This window comes from Diprion similis, chromosome 1, assembly GCF_021155765.1.
Source record: "Diprion similis isolate iyDipSimi1 chromosome 1, iyDipSimi1.1, whole genome shotgun sequence".
NCBI classification, from domain to species: domain Eukaryota; kingdom Metazoa; phylum Arthropoda; class Insecta; order Hymenoptera; family Diprionidae; genus Diprion; species Diprion similis.
In genome coordinates, this window is record NC_060105.1 from 610,814 (window position 1) to 635,552 (window position 24,739).

At 42.0% G+C, this 24,739-nt stretch overlaps 1 protein-coding gene across 1 annotated transcript in view; it reads left to right on the top strand.

Annotated features, from left to right (window-relative positions):
* Positions 1 to 23,839, top strand: part of LOC124404218 (nuclear receptor coactivator 6-like) — a 124,659-nt gene extending 100,820 nt beyond the window's left edge. Inside the window, exons 4-11 of the mRNA XM_046878213.1 lie at positions 2,549 to 2,732; positions 12,107 to 12,261; positions 12,350 to 17,137; positions 17,414 to 17,701; positions 17,935 to 18,099; positions 19,623 to 19,770; positions 22,094 to 22,340; positions 23,174 to 23,839. Coding sequence (XP_046734169.1) covers positions 2,549 to 2,732; positions 12,107 to 12,261; positions 12,350 to 17,137; positions 17,414 to 17,701; positions 17,935 to 18,099; positions 19,623 to 19,770; positions 22,094 to 22,340; positions 23,174 to 23,402 — 6,204 coding nt within the window. The 3' untranslated portion in view covers positions 23,403 to 23,839. The remainder of the gene's footprint in view (positions 1 to 2,548; positions 2,733 to 12,106; positions 12,262 to 12,349; positions 17,138 to 17,413; positions 17,702 to 17,934; positions 18,100 to 19,622; positions 19,771 to 22,093; positions 22,341 to 23,173) is intronic.
* Positions 23,840 to 24,739: the final 900 nt, after the last annotated feature.

The following is a 24,739-nucleotide window of genomic DNA, read 5'->3' on the forward strand; positions in this document are numbered from 1 at the left end:
ATGTTCATTCTTTCTCTCTTCTCTTACGATTTTACGTACGGAAAAGGATGCGCTGAGTATATGGATCGTGCTCACGTCTCTCGACTGGAGGGACGCTTCTCCCGATTTGGACTCGATCACTCGAGAAATGCGTTATATGTGTTTACCTGTACTAACACGCCGGTAGCGTGCTGCAATTTGCGGTTTAGGTACTTACGATCAATTTCCAGATGCATTTTACCGCACACTCTCGGATTCCTACGGTAGAAAGTACGCGAAGGCGTATTATCGTCGGACAAGGCTTAAACATGTGTTACACGGTCGACGACGGATGCGCTGCCCAACTTCCGCATTCGTGTTTTACATTGATTACAGTTTATGAAATTGTGATGACATCCTTCCTTACAGTGAAATTCTTTGAAACTGGGTATATTTTTCACAATTCCAAATGGCGGATCTAATATGGGCGAATAGTATCATTTTTTATACTTTCAGTTCGCAATACTGGAATCGCCATCTTGAATTTCGAAATTGTAACCTCGGATTCGTTTTCAACGATATCGAAAATCCCCAAGTCACAAATTTTAAGCTGATTGGATCGATTTTTATATTTTGAGTCCACCATGTTGGATCCGCTATTTTGAATTTTGAAATTTGGACGTTGGATTCGTTTTTAGCGATCCCAAAAACCCAGGATTACCGAGTTCCGCTTTTTTAGTTCCCGTAACCTTTCCTCAGAACGTGAAAAACGTGGAGAAAACAGTCAATATGTCGATGAAGAATGTTTCATGTATTCGAGTTACCGCTTGTTCTAGAATACAGACAGCAGCGGTCTTTATAGGATCGTTCCTGCAAGAAAAAGTATCAGAGTATAAGCGATCCGCGGGTAATTAGGCATCGGGGGTCCCCTCCGTCTGATTGTGAGCGAGAAACTATAATTAGCGATAATTTATAGTCGGCAGAAATGACATCAAGGTTAAATCAATAATCCGACCATCGCATTCAGGCCATTGTTAATTTATATGATCAATTAAACCCATCACCGCTAACCTCCGTCCGAGTTACAGTTTATCAAGAATTACGAGATACATTACACTGTCTATATATATCTATCTATGTCTGACGTGGGCACCTACTTCTCTGCATCTTGGATGGTGCTTATGCACTTTCAACAAGTTATCGCTTCTCGTTATTTTCTACGTTGATTTAGCAAATTGATCATATCATCGATGTCTGGTTGTTTTGAAAATATCGTTAGAATCCATTGCAATCAATCTTCGTCTCAGCTTTTAATACAAAAGTACAAATTAGCGATTTTTCTGCTCGTAGTTTCCACGGAACGTCTCCGTAGCAGGATGTGTTCGAATTGTTAGCTAGCTGGATCTTCCGTCGAAATTGACGAATCAGAATATTTGTTATTTTCATCATACTTGTTTTCCATCCCACAACTGTTACGCGCTTGACTGATTACAGGGTCAAACTCACATCGATATCCCACCGTACGTTGTATTGATCTGCCTTGCGGTAGAATTACAGTTAACGAACCAATCGCTTAACACACGCGTCGCATGCACGCCCACGTACAGTAATTACTCACTCTTTGTTATCGTTTTACTTGTTCGGAGAATCGTCCTTTTAATTCGTTATCATAACCTACGAACTCATTGCTGCTCCCTCGATACAGAAGACTCTCAAGATTGAATTTGATCTGATTTTTAACGAGACTAATTGAGAATCAGGTCTGTAGCATACGTGTGTGTATATTATAATTAAAGCACGACGACTTTCACCGTCAATGCGTTTAATCATACCTACTCGTGCACTTTGGATTCAATATACTTTTTGCAGCGCGAATTGGGTCAAGATGAGCGGGCGGGGGATACCGTATATATCGTGTGAGATCGAGAACTAATGATTTTGGCAAACAACTTTCATTCATATGTATAGTGCTGTAATAATGACGGAAAGGCGGATACGTGGGTCGAAAAGATGGTGAAGATTGTCAGCGGCGACTGTCTCGGGCTTCCTTTCTTTTCCTCGATGTTATAGACGATGATTTAGATGATTACGAGAGAAAGGCTGAAACTCTGTGGATGACCAAAGAGTAGTTGAGTTTGAGTCGCTGGTATATTAGTTTGAGAGTATAAAATTAGAACGGAGCTAGAAATAATTCAGAGCCAATCGACGATGAACGGATTCGCGTGCTGCTTTCATTTACTCTCTCACGTTATTCTTGATTGATAGAGAGACTCTGCCAGGTAGTTATGGCTGCGGTCCGACGACGAATGTTGGCGACGATTTTTCCCCCCTAACTACCCCCCTGAACCTGAATTATCGACGACATGATTGATATCACCTTGGTTTAATACAATCAAGAACTAATCCGACCAATGAAAAGCTGAATTTATATATATATATGTATAAGGGTCTCGTGTATCCGACAGTGACTGTCGTTATCAAGTAGCCATTATTGAGCTTGAAAATACCGAGAAGGCTCAGCTATTGGATTAATTTCACATTGTCTTCACCCGTCAGAGGCCAAAATGTTAATTCCTGATTGCTTTTGCAGGTTGCTACGCGACCTTGGTGCCCGGACCAGGGTAAAACCAGAGAGATGACAAAGCTCTGCAACCATAAGAGGAAATTGCTGCTCCCCGCTGCTGCCGCGAGTCCCGTCGCCTCCTCGACCGTCTCCTGCGTCCCGGCGCCTCCAGCCTCGCCGTCGCCTACCTCATCCGACAAGTCCAAAAAAGGTGAGACGCATCTTGAATCACTTATGGTATCTCATACTACTTTTAGACGTAACGATATTCACCTGTATCCATACCTCTCAGCAGGGCTTTTCTGCCAGCTGCGTCGTGAAAATTAATTACTGCGGCACAATCTTTATCGGATATTGTATAGGTGAGGTAAATTAGCACTGAACGTTTGGCTAGTGTGTAAATCTTAATTTTTTTTATTCCAATATGAAGAACATGGTAACAGTTTCGAATCATAAACAGTCATCATGAAAGCATTGTTTGGACCGCCTTGTTAAAATCTTGTGAAAAATGAAGCAGTTTTGCATACCTACCTTACAGCCTTGTTTTTTGTGCTACGAATCATATCTGCATACTTGAATGTCTTAATTTGGGAAGGGGCGGGGGTCAGGGGTCCCATTACAACTCGGTGAAGCAAAAGAATCCGTGCGATGAAAGGAAAGATTAAAAACCATCGGGTCGAACCATTTGATCGGATTTCGCAATGAAAATTTGTTGAAAGAGGAACAGTAAAGAGAAGGAGTGAGATCTCTGCTTGCAAATAGAATTCTCGAATGATTTAATTGAACGTGGAAAATTAGTTTTACTACAGGTAAACAGACTTCGCTTATCGATAGCGAGATGGAAAGCGAACGGAATGAAAAATGAATAAAAGGTTTGAAAACCGTCCAGCCCATAATCTGAGTGTAATATAAAAATTCTCCCGAGCAGCGCCCCTGGATTACAAGATCGTATAATACATCTTCCAGTGAATGTGTAAACGAATAAATTTATTTCCATCTACTTCATGTATATAAATTATACATACATACGTGTAGCCACAACAATGTTGTTGGATGAAATATCGTACCTATTTGAATATACAGATGCCTAAACACACATATATATATATATATATATATATATATGTTGTATCAAGTATCTATATTTTATCTTGTACGCGGGGCAAAATAATAATGTAAAAAGATCAGAGGAGACGGCTTCTTATCGTTCGGCTACGCACCACCCTCTAGACATCAATATCAGATAGAACTTACAATCGACGTCGTCGTTTTCCGCGTGACTCAGGCATATGCGAGGCGAGCGTTGGGTGATTCGAGCTCTAATGTCCTTTTGTATACATGAAAGTTGAATTTTTCAACTACCGAGGGTTTTACAACCTGGCTCAGACTCCCCCTCGACTTTAGGGGCAGTAGCTCTGATATATACGACTCTGAATTTGCGTTCTCATCTTTCATTGGGAAAATTCTCCTCCAGCAAACATATAACTGTGGCTAAATTGTCTGTACATACGTATACCTATGTAAAAAGTTTTCGGATTGATTTGGACGAGCGGATCTAGCGCGTTGTCGCGGCCAAGCGTATATTAGAAAAGTTTTCTCCGGACAGCCAAGCATCGCGGGGGTGAAAAGGCACCTTCTTCCACCTTGCGACGCTAGGAAAATCTAGACGTCGCCCTGCAGCCTCGGGGTACGTAGGTCCCTCTGTCCATGTCTGCGCTCGCTCACGTAGGTATACGTCTACGTTTGCCTACGTATTTCATGCCTGGATCTATACATATACCCCGGCGGTATAATCGACGTGGAACGAACGACGGAGCACGTGCCAACTTTTATTGGAAGAGGACCAAAAGTTTCACTTGGACGAGAAACGCCGCGACGTCCGTCCACCGCCCTCGTAATCATTAGGAAAAAGTCGCGGCGAAGAAAAACGATGAAATTGCGGCATTAGCGGAGCCGCTGTGGCGTCGGCGTCAGCGTCGGCGTCGGCGTCGCCTCCCATTCCAAGCCTCCGGTTCACCCTCTTTTCCCCTCTTCGATTCCGATCTCTTTGGTGGTATTAAACCACCAATGATATATAGCCATCCCATCCCACCACCCTCCTCCTCCTCTTCCTCCTCCTCCTTCTCTTCGCTTCTCGTCTCTTCTCGCAACCACCGAACTACCCCTAGGTCTCCTTTTCTCTCTCTCTCTCTCTCTCTCTCTCTCTCTCTCTCTCTCTCTCTCTCTCTTTCGACTTTGCTTTCCAATAATAACCCCGCAGACAATCTCGTTTCTGCGAAAACAACTCCCGCAGACTCCCTCTTCAAAGAGCAGGGGTTTAAAAATTAAAATAAAAGAATCTACTCCAGGACCACGTCTGCCTTTGTACGGCATGTAAAATTTTTTTACATAATTTTACGCAACAGTAAATTGCAACAACTAAATATTGATATTATGCCACTTTTACCCGATGCTAATTATTGTATTATACGTAGGTATACTGAGATTATTAGAGAAGAGTATATTTCAACAATCGCTACAAGGACATTATTAAACGTCCTGTTAGTTAGCAATGCGAAAATACACCGTCTCTGGAGAGTGGAATTTCACGAAGAATCGTAATTTCGTTCATTCGAGCACTTATTCAACTTATTCACCGCCCCTTGATAATAGCAGACGGTGACGTAGATTCCTGTTAAAAAGTCGAACGTTAATTATTTGGTTATAAAGCAGCCTTTGAAGTGGCGCAGTCAGAGGGGAATTCCGCTGTAGGTTGTCCCGCCACCCCCTTTTAATTCAACCTGTCTTCGACGAAGTAATTCTTGATTGTACGTCGGGTTTATCGATGATCGAATTATACGCTCTGTAAGTCTCGACAATGCCGTAGCTTAACCAGGGCTGTTATAATTACGATTGTAATCGTAATTGCAACTAACAAAGCACCGCGTTCCGCGTTCGTGTGCACGCGTAATATATCCAAGTTCTGCTCGATATATGTATACATATATATAATGCATGTATACTGAGGGATAATTCATCTCTCGTATCGCATTTTGTATTGCGTCATGGAAGTCGAACGTAAGTAGAGATAAAGATGTTGAAAATTGATTGTCGCGAGATGGTAAGATTGAGTTTATCGGTTGAAATATTGTTGATAGCCTCCTCGTATCCCCTTCCCCTCCAGGGTATTGCCGATATAAGTCAGCGTTTCGTCTACATATACACGTATACACCATCACGACTCACCGAGCAAATATACGGCGATGTAACCGAAAAAAAGCTTTCCCTCGAATACCCCTCCCATCCGATTTAAAAGCTACCTACGTCTTTTTGCCCGCAAGCGGCGGGATATAACCGCATTTATCAATACATCATGCCGCGTGCTCGCAGACCCTCCGGATACGAATGCGAAAACCTCAATAATCCTTAGCTGAAAAGATGAAAAAAAAACTCCCTCCTCCTTTCACTTCCCTCAGCTCCCCGTAACTAAGCCTGACTCTAACCATTCGAAACTGGAGCAATTCAGGTTTCGGTACCCTTACAAGAATGGGGCCGGGGATTATAGTGCGAAACATCGCACTGCTTTGATTCGCGAGTCTCTGGTCAAAGACGAGTTTTTATATTGTTCGAAGTATTGAAATCGACTTCTACATGTTTGTCATCCTATAATATATTGATACGATTGTAATATCGGTATTTGCAATTGTTATGAAAACCGAGAGCATTTTTTGTCAAATATACCGTAGCGTAACGAGAATTCGTGGAAGGGTGAATTTTTCTTGGCTAACCAAAACTGGCTTTTCGACTTTCTGTACTGACGTAATTCGATTCCGGCGATAACCGCGGAGAAAAATCTAGGAACAAAAGGATATTAAATTTCCGGGAGGTTGGTATTAAACTTTCATCGCTTCGCAGGTAACGTTATTACGTGAAACGGAGCGACTCTCTCTTGTGGTGGATGGTAGGTAGGGGAGAAGAGCGTCGGCGTCGGCGTCGGGGAGAGAGGGAGAGAGGCAGAGAGGGAGGGCCGGGGCGAGGGGTAGGGAGTAGGGGGAGGATGGATGAAATTGAGGGTCGCACCCGACTCCCATCCCGATCTCCCGTCTCGCTCTTCCTCGCCGGCTCGCGCCCGTCCAGATAACTGCAGATTGAATCGCCTGCCCTTAGTCGAGACACCGTAATGATGCTACAGTAAACGGAAGTAGCATGCCCGCTGCGTATTTCCGTGGTAGTGAACTCTCGTACCAGGGGAATATATCTACAGAGAGAGAGAGAGAGCAAGCGCGGCAGAGGGGGAGAAGACTGAGGAAACGAGGGTGGATTTTCGAATACTTTTTCATTCAAACGAACAAATTGAACCAGGGGTGATCGTATATATATATTTGACTTTCAATAATTGACGACTTGAAGAACTTTTAGAAGGTTTCAATGTTATTCTTTTCAACTAACAGTAAATAGTAACTGAGGTAACTCGGAGTGATAAATTAACCAAGCTAATTGATTCTCAAGAGGGAAAGGAAAGCCACGATTTGCCGGTTAGTAGTACAATAAAAAGAGTTTTACTTTTTTTTCAGGAAATATGTTGAATTGACAATCTAATTCGTATGATTTTTATACGTAACCACCAATTTACAATCGTTGATGTCCCGTAATTTCATCACGTTTGTTTATGCATGAACGATCAATTTCGAGTCGATCAGTATTGATTGAATTTTTCATCATCCAAGTACTCGCCTAGCGATTATCCCCTGTCAATTTGTGGTAATAAATGGTATGAACGATAATTATCCTTAACAGGCTGCCTACGGTGTTCACTTCTGCTTTTTTTTTTGTTTGCTTCAATTTGCATTCCTCCAGACTCTGGAACTTGCAGGAGTGTAAAGTCTATATTCTACGGTGTGTAGTTTGTGGCTCGGAGATTTTATTGCGTTGCAATGGAGCTGCGCAGTCGTCGTGTACAGGCCGTGTATAGCACACAATATATTTCCTATTCAAATGCCAACCAATAGTACAGGCGTGGAAATTACTGCGCATCTCGACTATAAATGTGTCTGGCACCATTAGTGCCTTAAGAGTAAGACTAACTGGATCTAACGTCTTTTCACTAAGCATCATTCAAAGGAAAAGACATGATTTCGATGGATGTTTGGTCGCAAAGCTATTAGACTTCATTATAGTTTGCGGTTTTTTTTTGTATCGAGAGCAAAGCGAACAAATTGGACGAAATTCAATCCCCAGTGTAAAGTTAACGCTTGACGTTAACCAACGTGTTTTCACGTTTTCGCGTTGAACGGCGAAGGGGGACGGGGCAGGGGGGGGAGGGGGCTTTGCGCGAAGCTTTATGGGGTCGTTTTAAACTTGAAAGCTCGCTTCTACCGGCGCTTCAATTCCAATTTTCCGGTGATATAAAGCGACAAGCAGAGAGACTGCTTCGCCAGGCATCCCTCTGGCGCGTTGGGGGGTGGAAGAGGGGAGGGGGCTGAGCCTGGCGGATCGTTGAGGGAGATTGAGAGTGGGGGAGGGGGAGGGGGAGGGGTGCATCCCCACTCGCGAATGTGGTAGCAGTCAACAGGGACGAGGCGGCGAGGAGTGGGGGGAGCTTTGCAGCCCGGGATCAAATAAACCCGAGGTTAAGCATAGTTTATCGTCAGTGGTCGAGCCAGTTCTACAATCAATGAAACCATTATCCCTCCCCTCCTTCGTCCCAGTAGGGATTCCGCGAGTCGACAGTTCGACGAGTAATTCCTGGAGTACATCCAAACAGGTTCGTCAATCCGATGACTCGAATTTATCCTTCTTTGGCGGTTTTGTACCCAAGAGTTGATGTTACAGATGATCTATACTAAACGCTCGTCTGCAAGAAACGCCCATATTTCATAAAAGTGCCGATATTGAGTTACATTTGTTTAATAAACGACGAACTTTACTCTATATTTATGGTTCTTTGAAAGTGGGATATTTGCTAGGTCTGTCAAGCTTCGTTATCCCGTTAATGGGCAGCAGAATGGAATCGAAAGGGAGTCGAGAGCAATATCGTGCGTATAGAATGAGCGAAATTCAACTTTCAGAAATGAATTGATTTCGTAGTAAAGTTAACTTCGCCGCCTCGTCGCACCCCCGTAAGGGCGAATTGATCTGGTCTCCACCTCCTCGGTGGTAATGTTGTATTTTATAAACCGGGTTGCGGATTACAGTGTGTGTGTGTGTCCGGGCGCGAGGCGTAGGTGAAGAAGGGTGGGAGCCCGTCGGTCTCTCGCCACCTTTGAAAGAGGCCAATCAGCCGAAGCCGTGTCTTCTTGTCGGTTGTAGCGCGATCAATAAGTCCCGGGAGAGAGAAAAAGTCCAACAGTGGCTGAGGTGGAGTGGAGTCCGCGGGTGTTAGTGGTTCGTCGTCGTCGTCGTCGTCGTCGTCGACGTCTGCGTCGTCCACCTCCACCGTTTCTGTATGTCGTCCGTATCGTCGACGTCGTCGTCGTATGCTGTGCTTTGCTTGCTTGCCTCCCTCCCTCCCTCCCTCCCTCCTTTCCCCGTTCCTGCCTCCCTGCCGTAGTTTCTGTTTCCGCTGGAATCGACCGGGTCGGCGTCGGCGTTGACGGGGTGGGGTCTTGACGCAGGTGGAGAAGAAGCTAGTAGACACGCGTTGATAAGGGTTAATTTCATATGAGAATATAAGCAGTGTTGAACCTTACGGACACAGAGAGGGTGGGGAATAGGAAGGGGAAGAACCGCCTGCCTGCCTGCAGTGCCGGACCGCGCACAGCTTCCGCCGAACCTTGCGCACCTCCACGACGCTCATGCGCATTCGTCAATTTACCGTTCAGTACGTGATACGACTCCTCAGAACTAGCTGCACCGATTTACCCCTGATTTAACATGATCGAGACTATCCACCCCTCTTCGAGGCAACCCTCCAGTATCGGGGCCTGCCTTTTTCGTATTCAGCTTTTCTCCCGGGAATCCCGAAAACGGGATTCTCACCTTTCATAATTGTCGGCGGAAGTCATCGAGGTATGTCGCTCGGTTGGAGAAATCGTTTTACTGAATTCTGTAAATGATTCGATATGTTTCTTTCTAAGAGGCTTACGTCAGATTTATACGTAAATGCTAGTAGTAATCTAATGACAAAACTAGATAAGAGTCACGAGGAATGATTTAATTTGAAGTTTGGGTGATCTTTACGTCAAGTTGAGGATCACTCGTGCGTCGTTTCGCCGTTACTGTAGTTGGGATTCTTTGGCCATACCTTGTCGCGTCGCTTCATTTACAATTTGTGGGATATGTTGCGAGGAGTAATGAAAAGTTTTCAACCTCAATAACTGCGTGGGAAATTGTTCTTACGAAACACCTAGTGATGATTCAATCCATTTATTATACTTGTGTTTCTATATATTATGATACGACTAAACGAAAAATAAATAACTGAGTTTGAAATCAATCTATAACCAATATCGGTAAGCGGTGAAGTTTACGTCGTATAGATTTATAGCTTTTGCAAACCTGAACAATTTGTAAAAGCGTTACTCGTTCAGACGTACAACGCACTTAGGATTTTCAAGCCTCCAGTATTCCTATTTTTTTAAGCACGATAGATTTTTATTCCTCCGAGGGCAGGATGTACTCCAAACGTATTTGCGTACAAAAGGTTATCCGTATCTGTGTTTATGAGATCCCTCAAAGCAGTCCGCCCCTTTGCCGTATAATCTCACCCTTCTCAAGACGATTCGGAATTGGTAGGAGCTCGACGCAACCGTCCGAAAGTAAAGAAACTTTTGAACGAATTCGATCACAGAAAAAAGGCACGACAATGCCTCAAAGTCAACGAGGTTTTCACCTTTTGTCGAATCGTCATTGAATGAATCGCAATAAAGGCTCAATCATTCTGACTTGCATTAGTAGAGACTGGAAGACGGGAGTACGAGAAGAAGGAAAATCGGTGGTGTTGTTATCCTCTATTTATCTTTCGTTCCTATACCTGCACCGGATAATTCTATTACCCCATGTAAGATTATGATTATCCTCCAACGATACCGACACGAGGTACTTTTTCTTACCTCGTTCCTTCATTAACATCCTCGCATTCACTTTTTGTCTATCTCTGTCCTTCAAAGCTAAAAAATATCAGCAAAATTTTTGTCCCTTCCGCAAATGCCAAGAGAAGCAGAAACGCAGCGTGGTGGGGGTTCGACCCTCTCTAATCACCCCACTTTCAGCGGGCTTTGACGTTTGTTATCGCAATATTACGATCTTTCAACGTTGGCATCTTCGCACTGTTCCTGGAAGTTGGAATTTCTCGTTAAGAAGAAAGAAAGGAAGGAGGGAAGTTTGTTTGAAACAAGATCTCGGATAGCGCGTACAGAATTATGTGAGCTTTTGTCCGACAATGGTTAGCCTCTCAACGTTCTCGCGGTTTACCGCAAACGAGATGGCCTCGGCATCATCCCATTCGCACACCTACTTATGAATACAATGGCGGTTGCTGGTTAAAAATGGAGTAAAAATGAGGGAGAAAGGTAGAGCACCTCGTCAAAATCTGTGTCAATGGTTACGAGTATAGCTTTTGACGCATCTTGGAGTGAGCAGCTGGCTTGAGCGGTGGTTGAGAAATTAAGAAGCCGCGAATAAAGACGCATGGGCAACAGTCCAATCAACGTAAGCCGCTTAGGCGGTCGAATACTTTCGTGGGCAAGCGAAAGGCTTGAACACGCACATGAGTTGGCCTCGAATAAGAAGGACAGGAGGCAGAAGGGAGGAGGCGCCCACCTTGGGTGGGCTCGGTGGCTAAAATCGTTAAACTGACCGCAGCAACCGCATAGAGTTGGGGTCGAGTCACCGAGGTTAAAACGGTCGAAGGAGTTGTCGTCACGCGAAACAAAACTCCGTCTTCTTATAGTCCAGAGACGTATCTTGGACGCGATATCAGTCCGGTTTAAGGAAATTATAATATACCTATTATTATTTGAATATAGTACCTTCGCGACAATGCAGAGGGAAATTCTTCGAGGGCATCGTTTATCCCTCGTATTCCGTACACCGTAATATAATTGCAAGTTGTCAACTTTAAGTATGAATTAAATATGTGAAACCTTTTTGTCGCCTTCAGGCATACTCGTAGTCCTCTCACTGTTTCTGAAAGGCATTCTTCATCTCTGATCTCGTGACAGTATACTTAAATGAAGGGCCCAGGGTAAAAACTACCTTACTCCATTTTTTTTTTATCGAAAGCGAGTTAACGATATCATTGTTGTGGCATTAGAGAATACCTACTTAGTTTCGGGACATACCAATATTGAATGGGAAAACCAGCATCAGCTCAAGAAAAACCTGCCAGAAGAATTGCTTTCTAATGTTCTCTTATGAGAAAGCAAACCTTAATGTACATTTTTCTTGGAATCAGTCCGAGTTGACTAAAATGATTCTTACCCTGGGCCGTTCAAATGTCATTGATTAAGCGTAATCTTTATACAATATATGTATACAGCAATGGCACTTTGTCAAATTCAGTTATTTTATATTCAGTTAGAATACTCGTGTCGTTCAATATGCGCACCCTGCAATAACTTTTGATCTTCTATTGAATAACCGTATCTTGATCATTCAATTTTTCAGACGGCCTCAGTAAGAGGAAGAAGCGAAAGTTGGCAAGTGCAGGAGGACTGTACTCTGGTGTTTCGGTTTCTCAACTGCTGGTGCAGCGGGAACGTGCCCTGGTAGCTTCTACAGGGAACGGCGTACAAGGCTCTCCAGTTTCCAACAATCCACAGGTAAGGCTTGGGTATCCCTCAATTTATTCCGTAACTTGGTTCTCGTAAATTATATGCTGACAACAGTATTTCGTTCTTCCCCTTCTAGGTATGGCCACCGATCGCAATACCGAATCTGCAGATTCAGCAGAATAACCAATCGATCAATCACCAACCTCTGAACTCTCCATCGCAGAGTCAGGACGTCACCGGCGCCGCGGCGGCTCGCACGCCTCAGCAGAGATTGGGTCAACATGGGATGGCTGGGATGGTGGTGGGCAATCCTTTGATAATGAATCAGCAAGGGAACAATTTGAAGAATATGACGCAGCAACAACAACAGATACTTCAGCAGCAGCATCAGCAACAATTGATACTACAGCAACAACAACAGCAGCTAATGCAACAACACATATCTCAGCAACAGCAACAACAACAGCAACAGCAAATATTACACCATCATCAACAAATGCAGCACATGCAAATACTTCATCAACAGCAGCAACAACAACAGCAGCAGCAACAACAGCATCAGCAGCAACATCAGCAACATCAACAACCGCAGCAACAACAAGGTGTTGTCAATAACCAAATATCGCAGCAGCAGTTGCCCACATATATCAATCACTTGAACCAACAGTCTTTGCATGTGATGCAACAACAGCATATTAGTCAGCAGCAACAACAGCAGCAGCAACTACAACAGCAGCTTCACCTGCAGCAGCTACAAAAACACAACATGAGTATACAGCAGCAACAGCAACAACACATTGCCCAAGGCTCGGAGCAGGCACAAACAACGGGCAATTACGGAGCTCAGAATCAGTCTGATGGGTTTTTACATCACATAACATCACCTCAAAACCCGGCACAGACGCAGCTTCACCCCCAGCTGCAGCAACTCCATCAACATCAAATGCAACAGCTACAGCAACACCAGCACCAGCAACAGCAACAACCACCTCAGCATTTGATGCAGCCCCAGGCACCTGAGAATTTTCAAATGCAAATTCATCAACAACAACAACAGCAGCAGCAGCAACAAATTCCGCAGGCATGCGCGCAGCCTCAGTATCCAAATCAAGCATCGCAGTCAACTAATCACCTGAATGGACAGGTCTTGAACGTTATGCAACAGTCGAACGTCGGTGCGGTTGCCAATGGTGTTAATAGTGGAGAGTCTCAAAATCGGCAAAACAGACCGCCAACGATCAGCGACGAGGACATGAATGGCAAACAAATTCCGCATCAGCATCATCCAATGCACAGTCACGTATTGCAGCGACATCATGTTCTGCAAAATTGTAACTTGATATCTAATGGCGTACCCACGGAAAACATGCAACGAATTTACCCGCAGCATCAAGTACCGTATCCGCTGAGACACTTTGATTCAACGAAGGGTGTCGGAATGGATCCAAAGCCAGTACATCAACAATTCACCAATGTGAATAACCCTGGTAGAAGTCCCAGTGGTAATCATGGTGCGGAAGCTCAGGTGGGCCTTGGCTCAAACGGACAGACGGTCGGCGCACAATTTAATCCGAGAGGCCCACCATGGCAGCAGAATAGAACAGTCGTAGCGGCGCATCAGTCGCCGCCTGTTTCTGTTCAGAACAATTTGGTTTGCAATACGTTTGATCGAGTTCCACCCCTACATCATCATATACCACCAACACCTGCTTGGACTGATGAACTTGCTCGGAAAAAAGCTAAAGCGAATAAATCGTTTGGTAAGAAACGACCCCACCATTCAGTGGAAATGAAGATTGCCCCTGTTGATCAGTCAAATCTTAGTTCCGGAGATGCTTACACTGAAAAAGCGCAGTCGAGTAATCAAATTGGTTCAACAGTCGCAAGTACCGGTCCTTCTTTTCTGGAGGATCCTAGCGGATACCTGGCTCAACAAACAGCGCTTCTGAACAGTACAATTTCGAGACAAACTGGTGTCAGTAGCTCTCACATGACGATACTGAACAGTTCGAAAGTATCTCAGAATACACACAGTGCGCACGTGCCTGGTAATAACGCTTATCTTCCACAACCAAAGCCTTCCTCGGTACCAAGCCCCATCAACTCTTCCATCTGCAATAATTCTGTTAAGAATCACGCTACTTCTCCGATAGTTGTTCACAGCAGTATGACGCCTACCCCGATGAATAATGTCACGGTTCCTGAGCACAGCCCTTGCCAAGGTTGCGTTTCCAGTGGCGATACGCAATCATATGCACAGGATCAATACAAACCCCAATTTCACCGTCAATATGTCGTACAGCCTGATCAACGCGACGATCCGGTGACTTCATCAACTTTCGTTGGGGACAAGCTGCCGACCAGTCAGCAAATTGATTCAAGGCCAATTCAAGGAGGAACTGTTAGTACCAGTCATGGATCACCCGTGGGCAATCATAGCCCCGCGAATTCCGAGACGCCGGCATCTTCGACATCGGGTATGTCACAACCAACAACACCGCAGAGTCTCATATCGTCGCAACCTTCAACACCCCACAGTTACTCGCAACCTCCGACACCTCATTCTCATCAAACACCCGGGCACACTTCTTCTCAGCTATCTACGTCTCAGAGTCAGCAACCTACTCAGTCGTCCTCATCTTCAACGGTGGCGTCATCCCCGTTATCTGCATCACAGGAGCAACGATCCGCAACACCTACATGTTCAACTATGGCACCGTCTAGCACGGTTCCCCCTAGCGCTTCCCCGCAGATCGAAATCCCCGTTCAAGTCTCTGAAACTTTGGCACAGAGTTCTACCCATTTGACAAAACGGCAAGTGTCGACAGGTCTTAGACAATCGGCTATCGACGGCTATCAACCCCATCCTCATACCATTAACGTCGTATCACGTGGATCGTTCACTCCTTATAGTGGCGCGTCATCAGTAATAACGACTATGGCTAGTGGCCATACCGCAAGTAGCAATACAATTACATCCGTGCTCGCGGGAAGAGCCAACACCGCAACGGTATCAATTAATGCACCATCTGTATTGCCCAATTCTGCTGTACCTAATATACTCGTTTCCAGCAAGAATCAACTTCAGAATCAATCTACCGTATCACCTTCGAATACGCATGTGTCTTCGGCAACTTTACATCACTCCAGCTCCAGTCCGATTGTTTATAGTCAACCAACGACTGTCAGCGTGTCGAAATCTCCATTGGAAATGGTTCAAAGCGTGGTTAGCAGCATTCAGGTACCTCAGGGTACATCTTGTTCACAAGCACAGCCGCAAACGCATCAACAGAGCCATCCCCAGTCAAACGTTCAAGTCCATAATGTCATTCATACGTCGGCTGGCGTGCTTAAGCATTCACCTGGAAATACCTTACCACCAGGTCACATTTTGGTTTCGAGCGGTGGACAGCTGATAATGGCGAGTACAGGATCTGGAATAAGTGGAGTTATGGCACCTCCACCACCCAAACTGATATCGAATGCGAGTTCGATGCCACCAATGTCGGTCTCACCTATGGTGACGAGTGTGACGGGAGCTGTTAGTCAAGTTATTCCAGCAGTGGGAGTCGCTCAGCAAGTGATTGGACAACCGACCGTACTTGTTAATACAATTCAGACGCCACTGCTCATTCAACCAAGTGTAGTGACAATGGATGGTATAGGGCAGAACGTTCAAATCCCACACCTCACTGTCGCCACTGGAAACGTTTTGCAAAATGCTCAATCAATAATAGAAGCTAATCAAGACGTTGCGAGAAATGTTAATGCTAATTCAGCTGTTGTTAATCGACAACCAGCACTGCTATCTCCGGAATCTGCGATTACTAAGAAAAAGGCATACAAAAAAAGAAAGGGAAATTCTCAAACTGTGGCTTCTATGCTTCACATCTCATCTTCACAGCAAAATACAGGAATGCTGATGCAATCGCAGTCTAATTTTGCTCAACAAAATTTCCAAACTCAAAGCATAGGAGGTCCAATGCTACAAGCTCTCACAATTGTTCCAGGGAAAGGCGGTGCTCCAGCTCAGCTTGTGATGAATGGTCAAGCAGGAACGGCATCAACACAGTTTAATACACAGCAAATAATTACTAATCCTCAACCAACTCAGCAAATCAATTTATTACAGCCGGTTAATCTATTGAATGGAGCTACAGGAATGATGCAGAATTTCCCTACAATTCAACAGTTTATTGTACCAGGAATCGGTAGCATGGTCATGTCAGCTGACGGTACAGCGACGCTACTGCAAGATAATAACTTGGGAATGCAATTGCAAATACAGAATGTAAACGGGCAGAATGTACTGACTCCGGTTCAAAGTCACGGTGGAATATTTAGCCCAGGACAGAGTATTTTAGCTGCTGGGCCTGCTGGGATGGTGATTCGAGCACCACAAGCAACAAGTGGAAAAATCATTCAACAGCACAGTCCAGGCGCCCAATTCTTGTCGCCGAACAGTGGGCAGTTCCTTGTTAATGGTACTACTTCGTTCGGCAATCAGCTGAGTCCGATTGTAGCTAATGTTAGTCCAAACCAACAAGTAACATTTAACACATCTCAAGTTCGTCCTTCCAATGTTCAAGGCCAGCAGGAGTTCATCCAGATGAATGGACAAACGCTAATGGTACCCTGCACTCCGGCATCTAACATAGCTGTTTCTTCTGCTTCCAATCAGCAAAATACAACTTTCGTGCAGCAGAATACAACAATTGTACAACAGCAAACTACCATGGTGTCAAACAATCAAATACCGAATTTCCAGTCTGCAAATACTAACAACGCTGCTAACATAGATTCTTCGCTAAATTTAGACCAGCATCAATCGTATATCCTTAGTGGTGGCCTTGTTCAGGCAAAGTCACCCTCGTCTCCAAAAAGTACAGCCAGTTCGCCACGCTGCGAACAAAATATAGAGCAGCAACAAAATCTACAACAGCAACAAAATCTACAACAGCAACAGCAACAACAACAACAACAACAGCAGCAGCAACAACAGCAGCAGCAGCAGCAACACCAACTGCAGCTACAACAGCAGCAGCAGCAGCAACAACAACAACAACAACAGCAGCAGCAGCAGCAGCAGCAGCAGCAACAACAACAGCAGCAGCTACAGCAGCAGCACCAACAAAAGCATCATCATCAGCAACAGCAACATCAACAGCTACAACAACAACAACAACAACAACAACAAAATCAACAATATGTTTTAACAAGTACTAGTACTCCTGTTGTTGAAAAAACAGCTCAACAAAACAGTCAGCATAGTCCGTTAATGGCAAGGCATTCAGTATCCACGCAGACAGCAGGAAACCAAGCGAATGTTGCACAATCCACGTTGATGCGCCAAGGATCACCACCGGACACGACGACACATAGTCCTGGAAATAGCCAGCGTTCTAGTAGCCCTGCAGTGGATACTACAACTCATGGCGCAGCATCCCCAGCACCATCTATGGGAACAAGGCACCATTCGTCTTCGACGGTAATATAGTTATTATTATTAATAGTGTGATGTTTACAATTGCCAGAGGAACGTTTCAAACTTTTAAATTAAACCTTTCAATATCTTGAAGTCGACAATGTTGGAACGTATGAGTATACGAAAAATCCCACTGAATGAACAGAACTAATCGCATAAATTATATTTAATAAATAATTCATTGGTCACGTATATTTTTTAGTACAATCACGCTAATTTCTGTTCTAAATTTACAGCCGATGGTTCACTGCGTGTCGAGTAGTGAACCTGACTCTGGTGATACCCAAATAGTGACTGAGGATTGGCGAGTTCACGGATTAGCGACGAAAGAAGTGATGATCGGACCACCTGGACACCACGGAAAAACTTACGTAGAGTCAACGGTGACAACTGGGATCCAGGTTGGTACCCACATAGAACAGGGCATCCATCATCTCACTAATACAGACACCCACCAGCCAGCTGATACGACACACCCAGAAAACACTTCTGCAGACTCACGGGAACGTGTGGACATATCATCACCAAATCATTCCATTTATTCAGACATTGTGGATCATTCACCGTTGCTGGAACAACTAGATGCTAGTAGAGATATGACTAATACTTCATTTTCAGAATCTGAAAATTCATCACAGATTGTTGATCAAAATCCTTATCCCGTCCTCTATCATAATCATCATTTCATTCCGGGTGGAAATATGTATCGACAACAAACATTATTACCAGACCATGCAAATTACACAATGATTCCATCAAACCCGCACATTTATTCGCAGAAAGTAGCGTCGCGTTTGTACGAAGTTGACCGTGACGGTGATATCGCTCAATCTCAGTCTGGGGAAAGTCTTGAAAGTCATGTAACAACTCAACAATATACAAATGAAAAATTCGTGCAGCAACATACCAATGCAATTCCATATCTTTCCCAGAACTTGGTTAATCAAAAAATTATGAATGTCTGTGGTTCCACAACACCAGGATTGTATCCACACTTGTATAACTATAGGCCTGATATCGATGATGTAGCTCTTGCCAATTATTATCAAAATAAACCTGCGTACATCGATCCTTACATGTACAATAAATTCGCGTACGAAAACGAAGGTAACAATGAGGAGGATACCGGCTCCTCAGAGGAGGATTAACAAGGAAACATTCTTCTTTTAGAATGACTTATCGAGTTGTATATTAACATTTAAATAATCGTAATATCTCTGTTGTTGGTTGAATTTTATAACAAGGGAGCGGTTGGATTATTATAACATTAAGTTTGTAATTAGTTTGTATTTAATATTATTTTACAAGTTTTTACATGAGCATTTATATTACTCGTAGCATTATTATTTAACGTAAAAACTTCAATATGTAATTGTACTATTACTCAGTGATAACGGAATTTTAGGACGTACCGATTTATATACCAAAAATAAATTCTTAATGAAGAATTCTGAAACTAATTTTTAACAAATGAAAAATCCTGCAATAAGCATGTGTATTTGAATACTAAGTTTGCTCTCATAATTTTTTTGTTTCTTTAAATTGCATGCATAAACAGAATGAGTTTGAATACCAGGCGTGACCTTGGATAATAACGCAAAGAGATGAAGTATTACAAATAAATTGAATTTATACAAACTGATCACAAGACATGTAGTGCGCATTAAGGCTTGATAAAAAAAATTAATAGAATCGTAAATTTGACCGGCTACGAGATATTTTCTTCAGTGCATGTTGTATATCATTGAATTTTTACTTCGGTAACTGCCCGAGGATTATCAAGTTGGTCGGTGTGAAAACGTAAAGATTTATCACAGAATGTAATAACATACTTACATACTTGTAACTTCATCAAACAGTCCCGCTGAGTTTATAGTAGCATGCAGTAGGTTTGTGCCTGAGTTGATTGAGTTGTATTTGACAGATCTATGCGTCAGAGACGTTGAAGCAGGCCGAAGGGGTGGTGAGCTCGGCAAGGTGCGAGGGCGCGGAACATGCCCTCGGCCGTGGGATCAAGCGAAAACTGGACTCCGTCCACTCCATGCACTCCACTCTGCATGAAGACCAGGATGGTCAGTATTGTACTGTATTCCTAGAAGACTATCCACTATAATTCATAAACACATTTACTTCAGTATGGGTTGTTGCATGGTAATATAAATGATTTCTAAAGTGTGATAGACATTAATTAATGGCTCGACTGAATCGAACTTGATACTGGTAAACTTTTTCACATGTATCATAATTGGAGCAAATGCATAAGAATGATTGTATGTGTGTGCAACGTCAGACAGGGAATCATTGATTGATAGAAGTGAGTTGCAATTGCAGTAATGTCAATGTGTGTGATTCCGAAGTTCAGTATCAACGTGTGCACTTGGTCGCCATGAATGCTTCCTGGTACTTTTATTCAAGAAGAATTTATAATCGCAAAAAAGTTGAGTGTGCATGGTGGTGGCTATTTATATCAGCATGCATCATCCTTATTTTCTCATTCATACCATAATTGCTTTGGTAATGGCCCTTATTGAATGAAACGTTATCATCCATTACCACACATACTAAAGTACGTTTATGTACTGCGACATAAAGGCGTACATTTCTCAGTCAATTTCGGCTTCTATGTTTAACAGACGCAACGGGTAAGTTCCTAATTTTTGTAATTCGGAAGTGATTGGTGAACTTTTTAACAAAGCACTTCTATTGATAAGTAGTAAATATTAAAAAGTGGGTGGATTGACTAAAAAATTACTTACCTTTGTCACAGTATGTAAAGCTTTGGCATCCGTCTAATTGAAATTATTAAGTAAATAGATTATTATTTCACATATCATCATGTTTAACTAATCCATTATTTACAATATCATGCAGGTAAGTAATCAAGTATTAAAGTTTGTCCCTTGTTTTCAAAATAGTCTATTTTGTCAATACATACATCGTCGCTTACCCAAAAGCAATAACTTGCATTACAGTTGTAAATAATAAATCAGGATATTTTATTGTGTTTACTAATTGGCTGTTAGGTTTGTTAATACCGAAAAATAATTCACTCCATAACGTTTTAGCCGGTGGTCGATCGCTTCAGTCATTCGTTCATTCTAGAAATCGTGTGGCAGTCATTGGTATTGCATTTTTTGGTACATATATAGCCACACGCATCCCCCTGCCTCGCATGTGCATAATCCCAAGCGATCTCATGTCAAGTAAAACGCCTCATAAGCATTAACGAAATGTTACGTCGGCAGAAGGTTCAGCGGCTTTGGTAACAGATTATAAAATGTTGTACGCGTGTCAAATAATGCCTGTGTCATCAGAGAATCTTTCATCATGTTTCATGATGGTCAGCGCATAGGGGAGGTTGTTAAGTTCATCGCAGCATTCGGTAGGTCACATTCAAAGTGCTCGCATCACTATAAAAATCCATTTGCGACCATGCCTCAGTAACAGCAGCCATCACGCAACAGCAAGCACCACTACCTAACATCCAAAATCCATGCTCTCAGTTTGGTGAATCTATTGTGGGAAATAAGTGTTCATTGGCAGAGGAGGGTTGAACCATGCTTTGATGGATAGAAAATTTCGACTCCTGTTTCAAAATGTCGGTGAAACTCCGAGTATTGCAGAGTATACACATTAGGGTCTTTCGTTGGTGAGCAACATTAAGTTTTTTACACTCTCCCCTGAAGAACTTGCACATAACAAAAAAGAAAGCCTTGAGGAAAGATAACACTTAGGTTCAGTTTCAAAAGATTGTCCCCGGAATTTTAATTTTTTTTTACAATATTATGCTGACGAAAAAGTAAATTTTTTCTGATATTGTTACCACTTAGCCGGATTTAATGATACGCTCTTGACCCGGAAAGCGTTGTCTGAAGAATTTTGATGGAATATTTATTGTACAGTCACTAATCGACGTTTAAGGATGTTTAAAGATGAATCTTTAAGTGAAGTTGACTTTCAAGTCAATGCAATATAACTTATGAATCATCTCAGCTATGGATTTTGCTCACAGAAAACGTGTAGCAAACCAAAAATTGCAAGAGATATCCTTCTTTGAAGATTTTTTTTTTTTGCTGTATGTTCAGATGAGAGTGAAAAAAAATGTTGCTTCAAAACAAATCCTAAGACACACGTCTCGTTTTTACTAAACTATAAACTAAACTATACTCTGTAAATTACTCAAAGACCTATGGGTGATGGGTTCACTTTCATAATATAAACATAAACGGAGGTGGGAATTAACGAAGATGAAATAAAATTAGCTCCTGAGATAGGGTTGGAACGAACAATCCAGAATGTATTTGATCAATTTGTTTTTATTAATTTCGAGAACATAATGGCACATGCAGTCCTATTGCCAGACAATTTTGACATATTACTTCTTTGGGCTCTTAGTAACCGAGGATCAAAGGGAAGCTGGAAATTCGTGGAAACTTGAGGTTGGTGAGCTAGTGTGGGGCGCAGCTCGGGGGAGTCCAGCTTGGCCTGGAAAAGTCGAGTCCTTGGGACCCCCGGGCAGCTTGCGCGTTTCGGTGCGTTGGTATGGGGGCAGTGGAACGCTCACCCAGGTCGATGCTACTTCCCTCAAATCTCTCTCCGATGGCCTCGAGGCACACCACCGTGCCAGAAAAAAGTTTAGGAAGTGAGTCGCTATCTGCTAGGGGAAAAAATATGACATCTGGACTTGCCAGTCTGATAAATGCTATACCCACAGTTAGAGCGAGTGTCCAAAATTTTACATTTTCTTTTTGCGCGCCATCATTCTCTATCGCAAGACCGCAGTACTCTTTTTTGGAATAGCGTGTGAGCACATACAGTTACAACACGTTTCAACTTGATTTTTGTAACTCTGATTCAATTCACTGAGTAGCAAGATAATTTTTGACCCATGAAATACATTTGTATGAATCTGGCAGACCACATTACAATGTTACCAGGTACGGATACTACGTATACGGTAACTATTTGGCGGTAGGTAAACTTGCGAAACATTCATATGGAACAATTGCTTTTCGTATTTTATTACAACGAAGAAAATAAGTTTAAATTTCTTGGTTTAACGTGATTTAATAAGAAAGTGATTTTTGAATGCCTCTATATGTCAACGTGATCAATGTGTGGGCACTCTATGAAGAGTATAGAAAAAATGTATAGCATTTATTAGCAAACCGACAGCCAATTACTTTACGAAATGTACTAATTAGTATTATGCCTGTGCAAGTATTGGCGATTATCATTCCTTTGAGTTAATCATTTGTTAAAATTACAATATGTCGTCATTAGTGGCACACCTTTATATGGTTTTGAATTAAGCATCTATCGCTATTATTATGATGACAAAACCTATTTGAAACCTGAAGGTGGGGATTATGTCGTATGGCATTGATGAGGTTTAGAAAATTTTTTATTATCATTTTACCGATGGAGTAGAAAACGAAAAAAATTTACCTAATTGAATGTTTAATTTTTTTCTAGAAGTCGTAAATTAAATATGCAACTGGAAAATGCTATTCAGGAAGCAATGGCCGAGTTGGATAGAATAAGCGAATCTCAGTCAATAGTGAAGAGTACGACACGGAAGTGCAACAGACAAAGCGTAGCATCGAAGGCGACAGGATCGCTCAAGTCTGATTCTAAGAAAGTACAGAAAAGAAAAGATACAAAGTCAACAGAGACTGCAAAAGCAAAACATCATAACCGGTGATGCATGGAGACTGTTGGTAACTCTAATTTTCAAAAACAAAGTGGATGGTATGTAGTGTATCTGTAACGATTATTTATAAATGTAATTAATAAGCAGCATCAAGGATTAGCTAGAATTGTATATATACTTGCCTAATATAATGAGAATTCTGATTGCATAATAGGTAAAGAATGCTCATAAAAAATATTTAAAAAAATGAAATAATTAATGAGTGTCAAAACACAGTGATATTAGTATCTTGGAATCATTTAGTTTTCTGCAAATATTTGTCTCTGGATATTTTTCTTCCACTTATAATTTTCATTGTTAGTTTCTTTATTATTATTGTGGTTATAATTGGTAGTTAATTTAGCTATATTGATTGTGCTTCATGAATTTGTACATTGTTTATATGTAAAAACTTAGCTTTATGACAACAACAACAACAACAGCAACAACAATAGTATAATTATTATGCCTGTGAAAAACCCTGAAAATTGTTTGTAATTATATGTAAATTTACTTATTTTGAATTAAGTATATAGTGTGTATTTACTTAATCGCATTTTAGCATAATATAACTGTTATATTAAATCACACGATAATGTTAAAAAAATAATATTTTTATGCAATTCAGTAAAATACTGTCATTTAATGCAGTAGTTCTTACTTAGTATACATGAAACATATAAAATTATGTTGCTGAAATATGGTAACGATGTATACCTAATTACAACTATTATAATTGACTACTGTATTTTTATTTTATGTATATATATATATATATACATACTTCATGATATGCGTGAAACTTTCGTCACCGAGTAACAGTACGCATTTAAAAAAAGACACACACATGAAAAAGAATGAAAAAATATGTTTGAAAAAAAATACGTATATGCGTATGTACGTATATATGTATGTGTGCGTATATTTTTCAAACGCGCACTGTTACTAACCGGCTAAAGTTTCACGCATTTATATTAACTTTGGCCATACACACTCTTCTTTTGTATATATGAAAAACACGTCAGGGTCCAGCGGACTTTGTCGTTATTTTCTTATTGCTGTTTGGTCTCTAATCATTCTTTCTCGACATTTCAATACAACGGTGGAAAATGTAGAGTCTAGAGAAAATTTTCCCGTCAGTGACACGAAATTTCAAGTTGCCAATTCTAAGCTAAAGTCGTGGAAGTGAAATTTCTAAAAACGTAAAAGAAGAACAGGGCTCGCTTAGACCCTGTCATACCTTTATGTCTGGGGTTAATTACATGATAAAGTTTTGAGATTAAAGAATTGACAAACCAAGCAAAATATTCTAATTATATATCTATTGCAGAGTTACATTTTGAACAGGT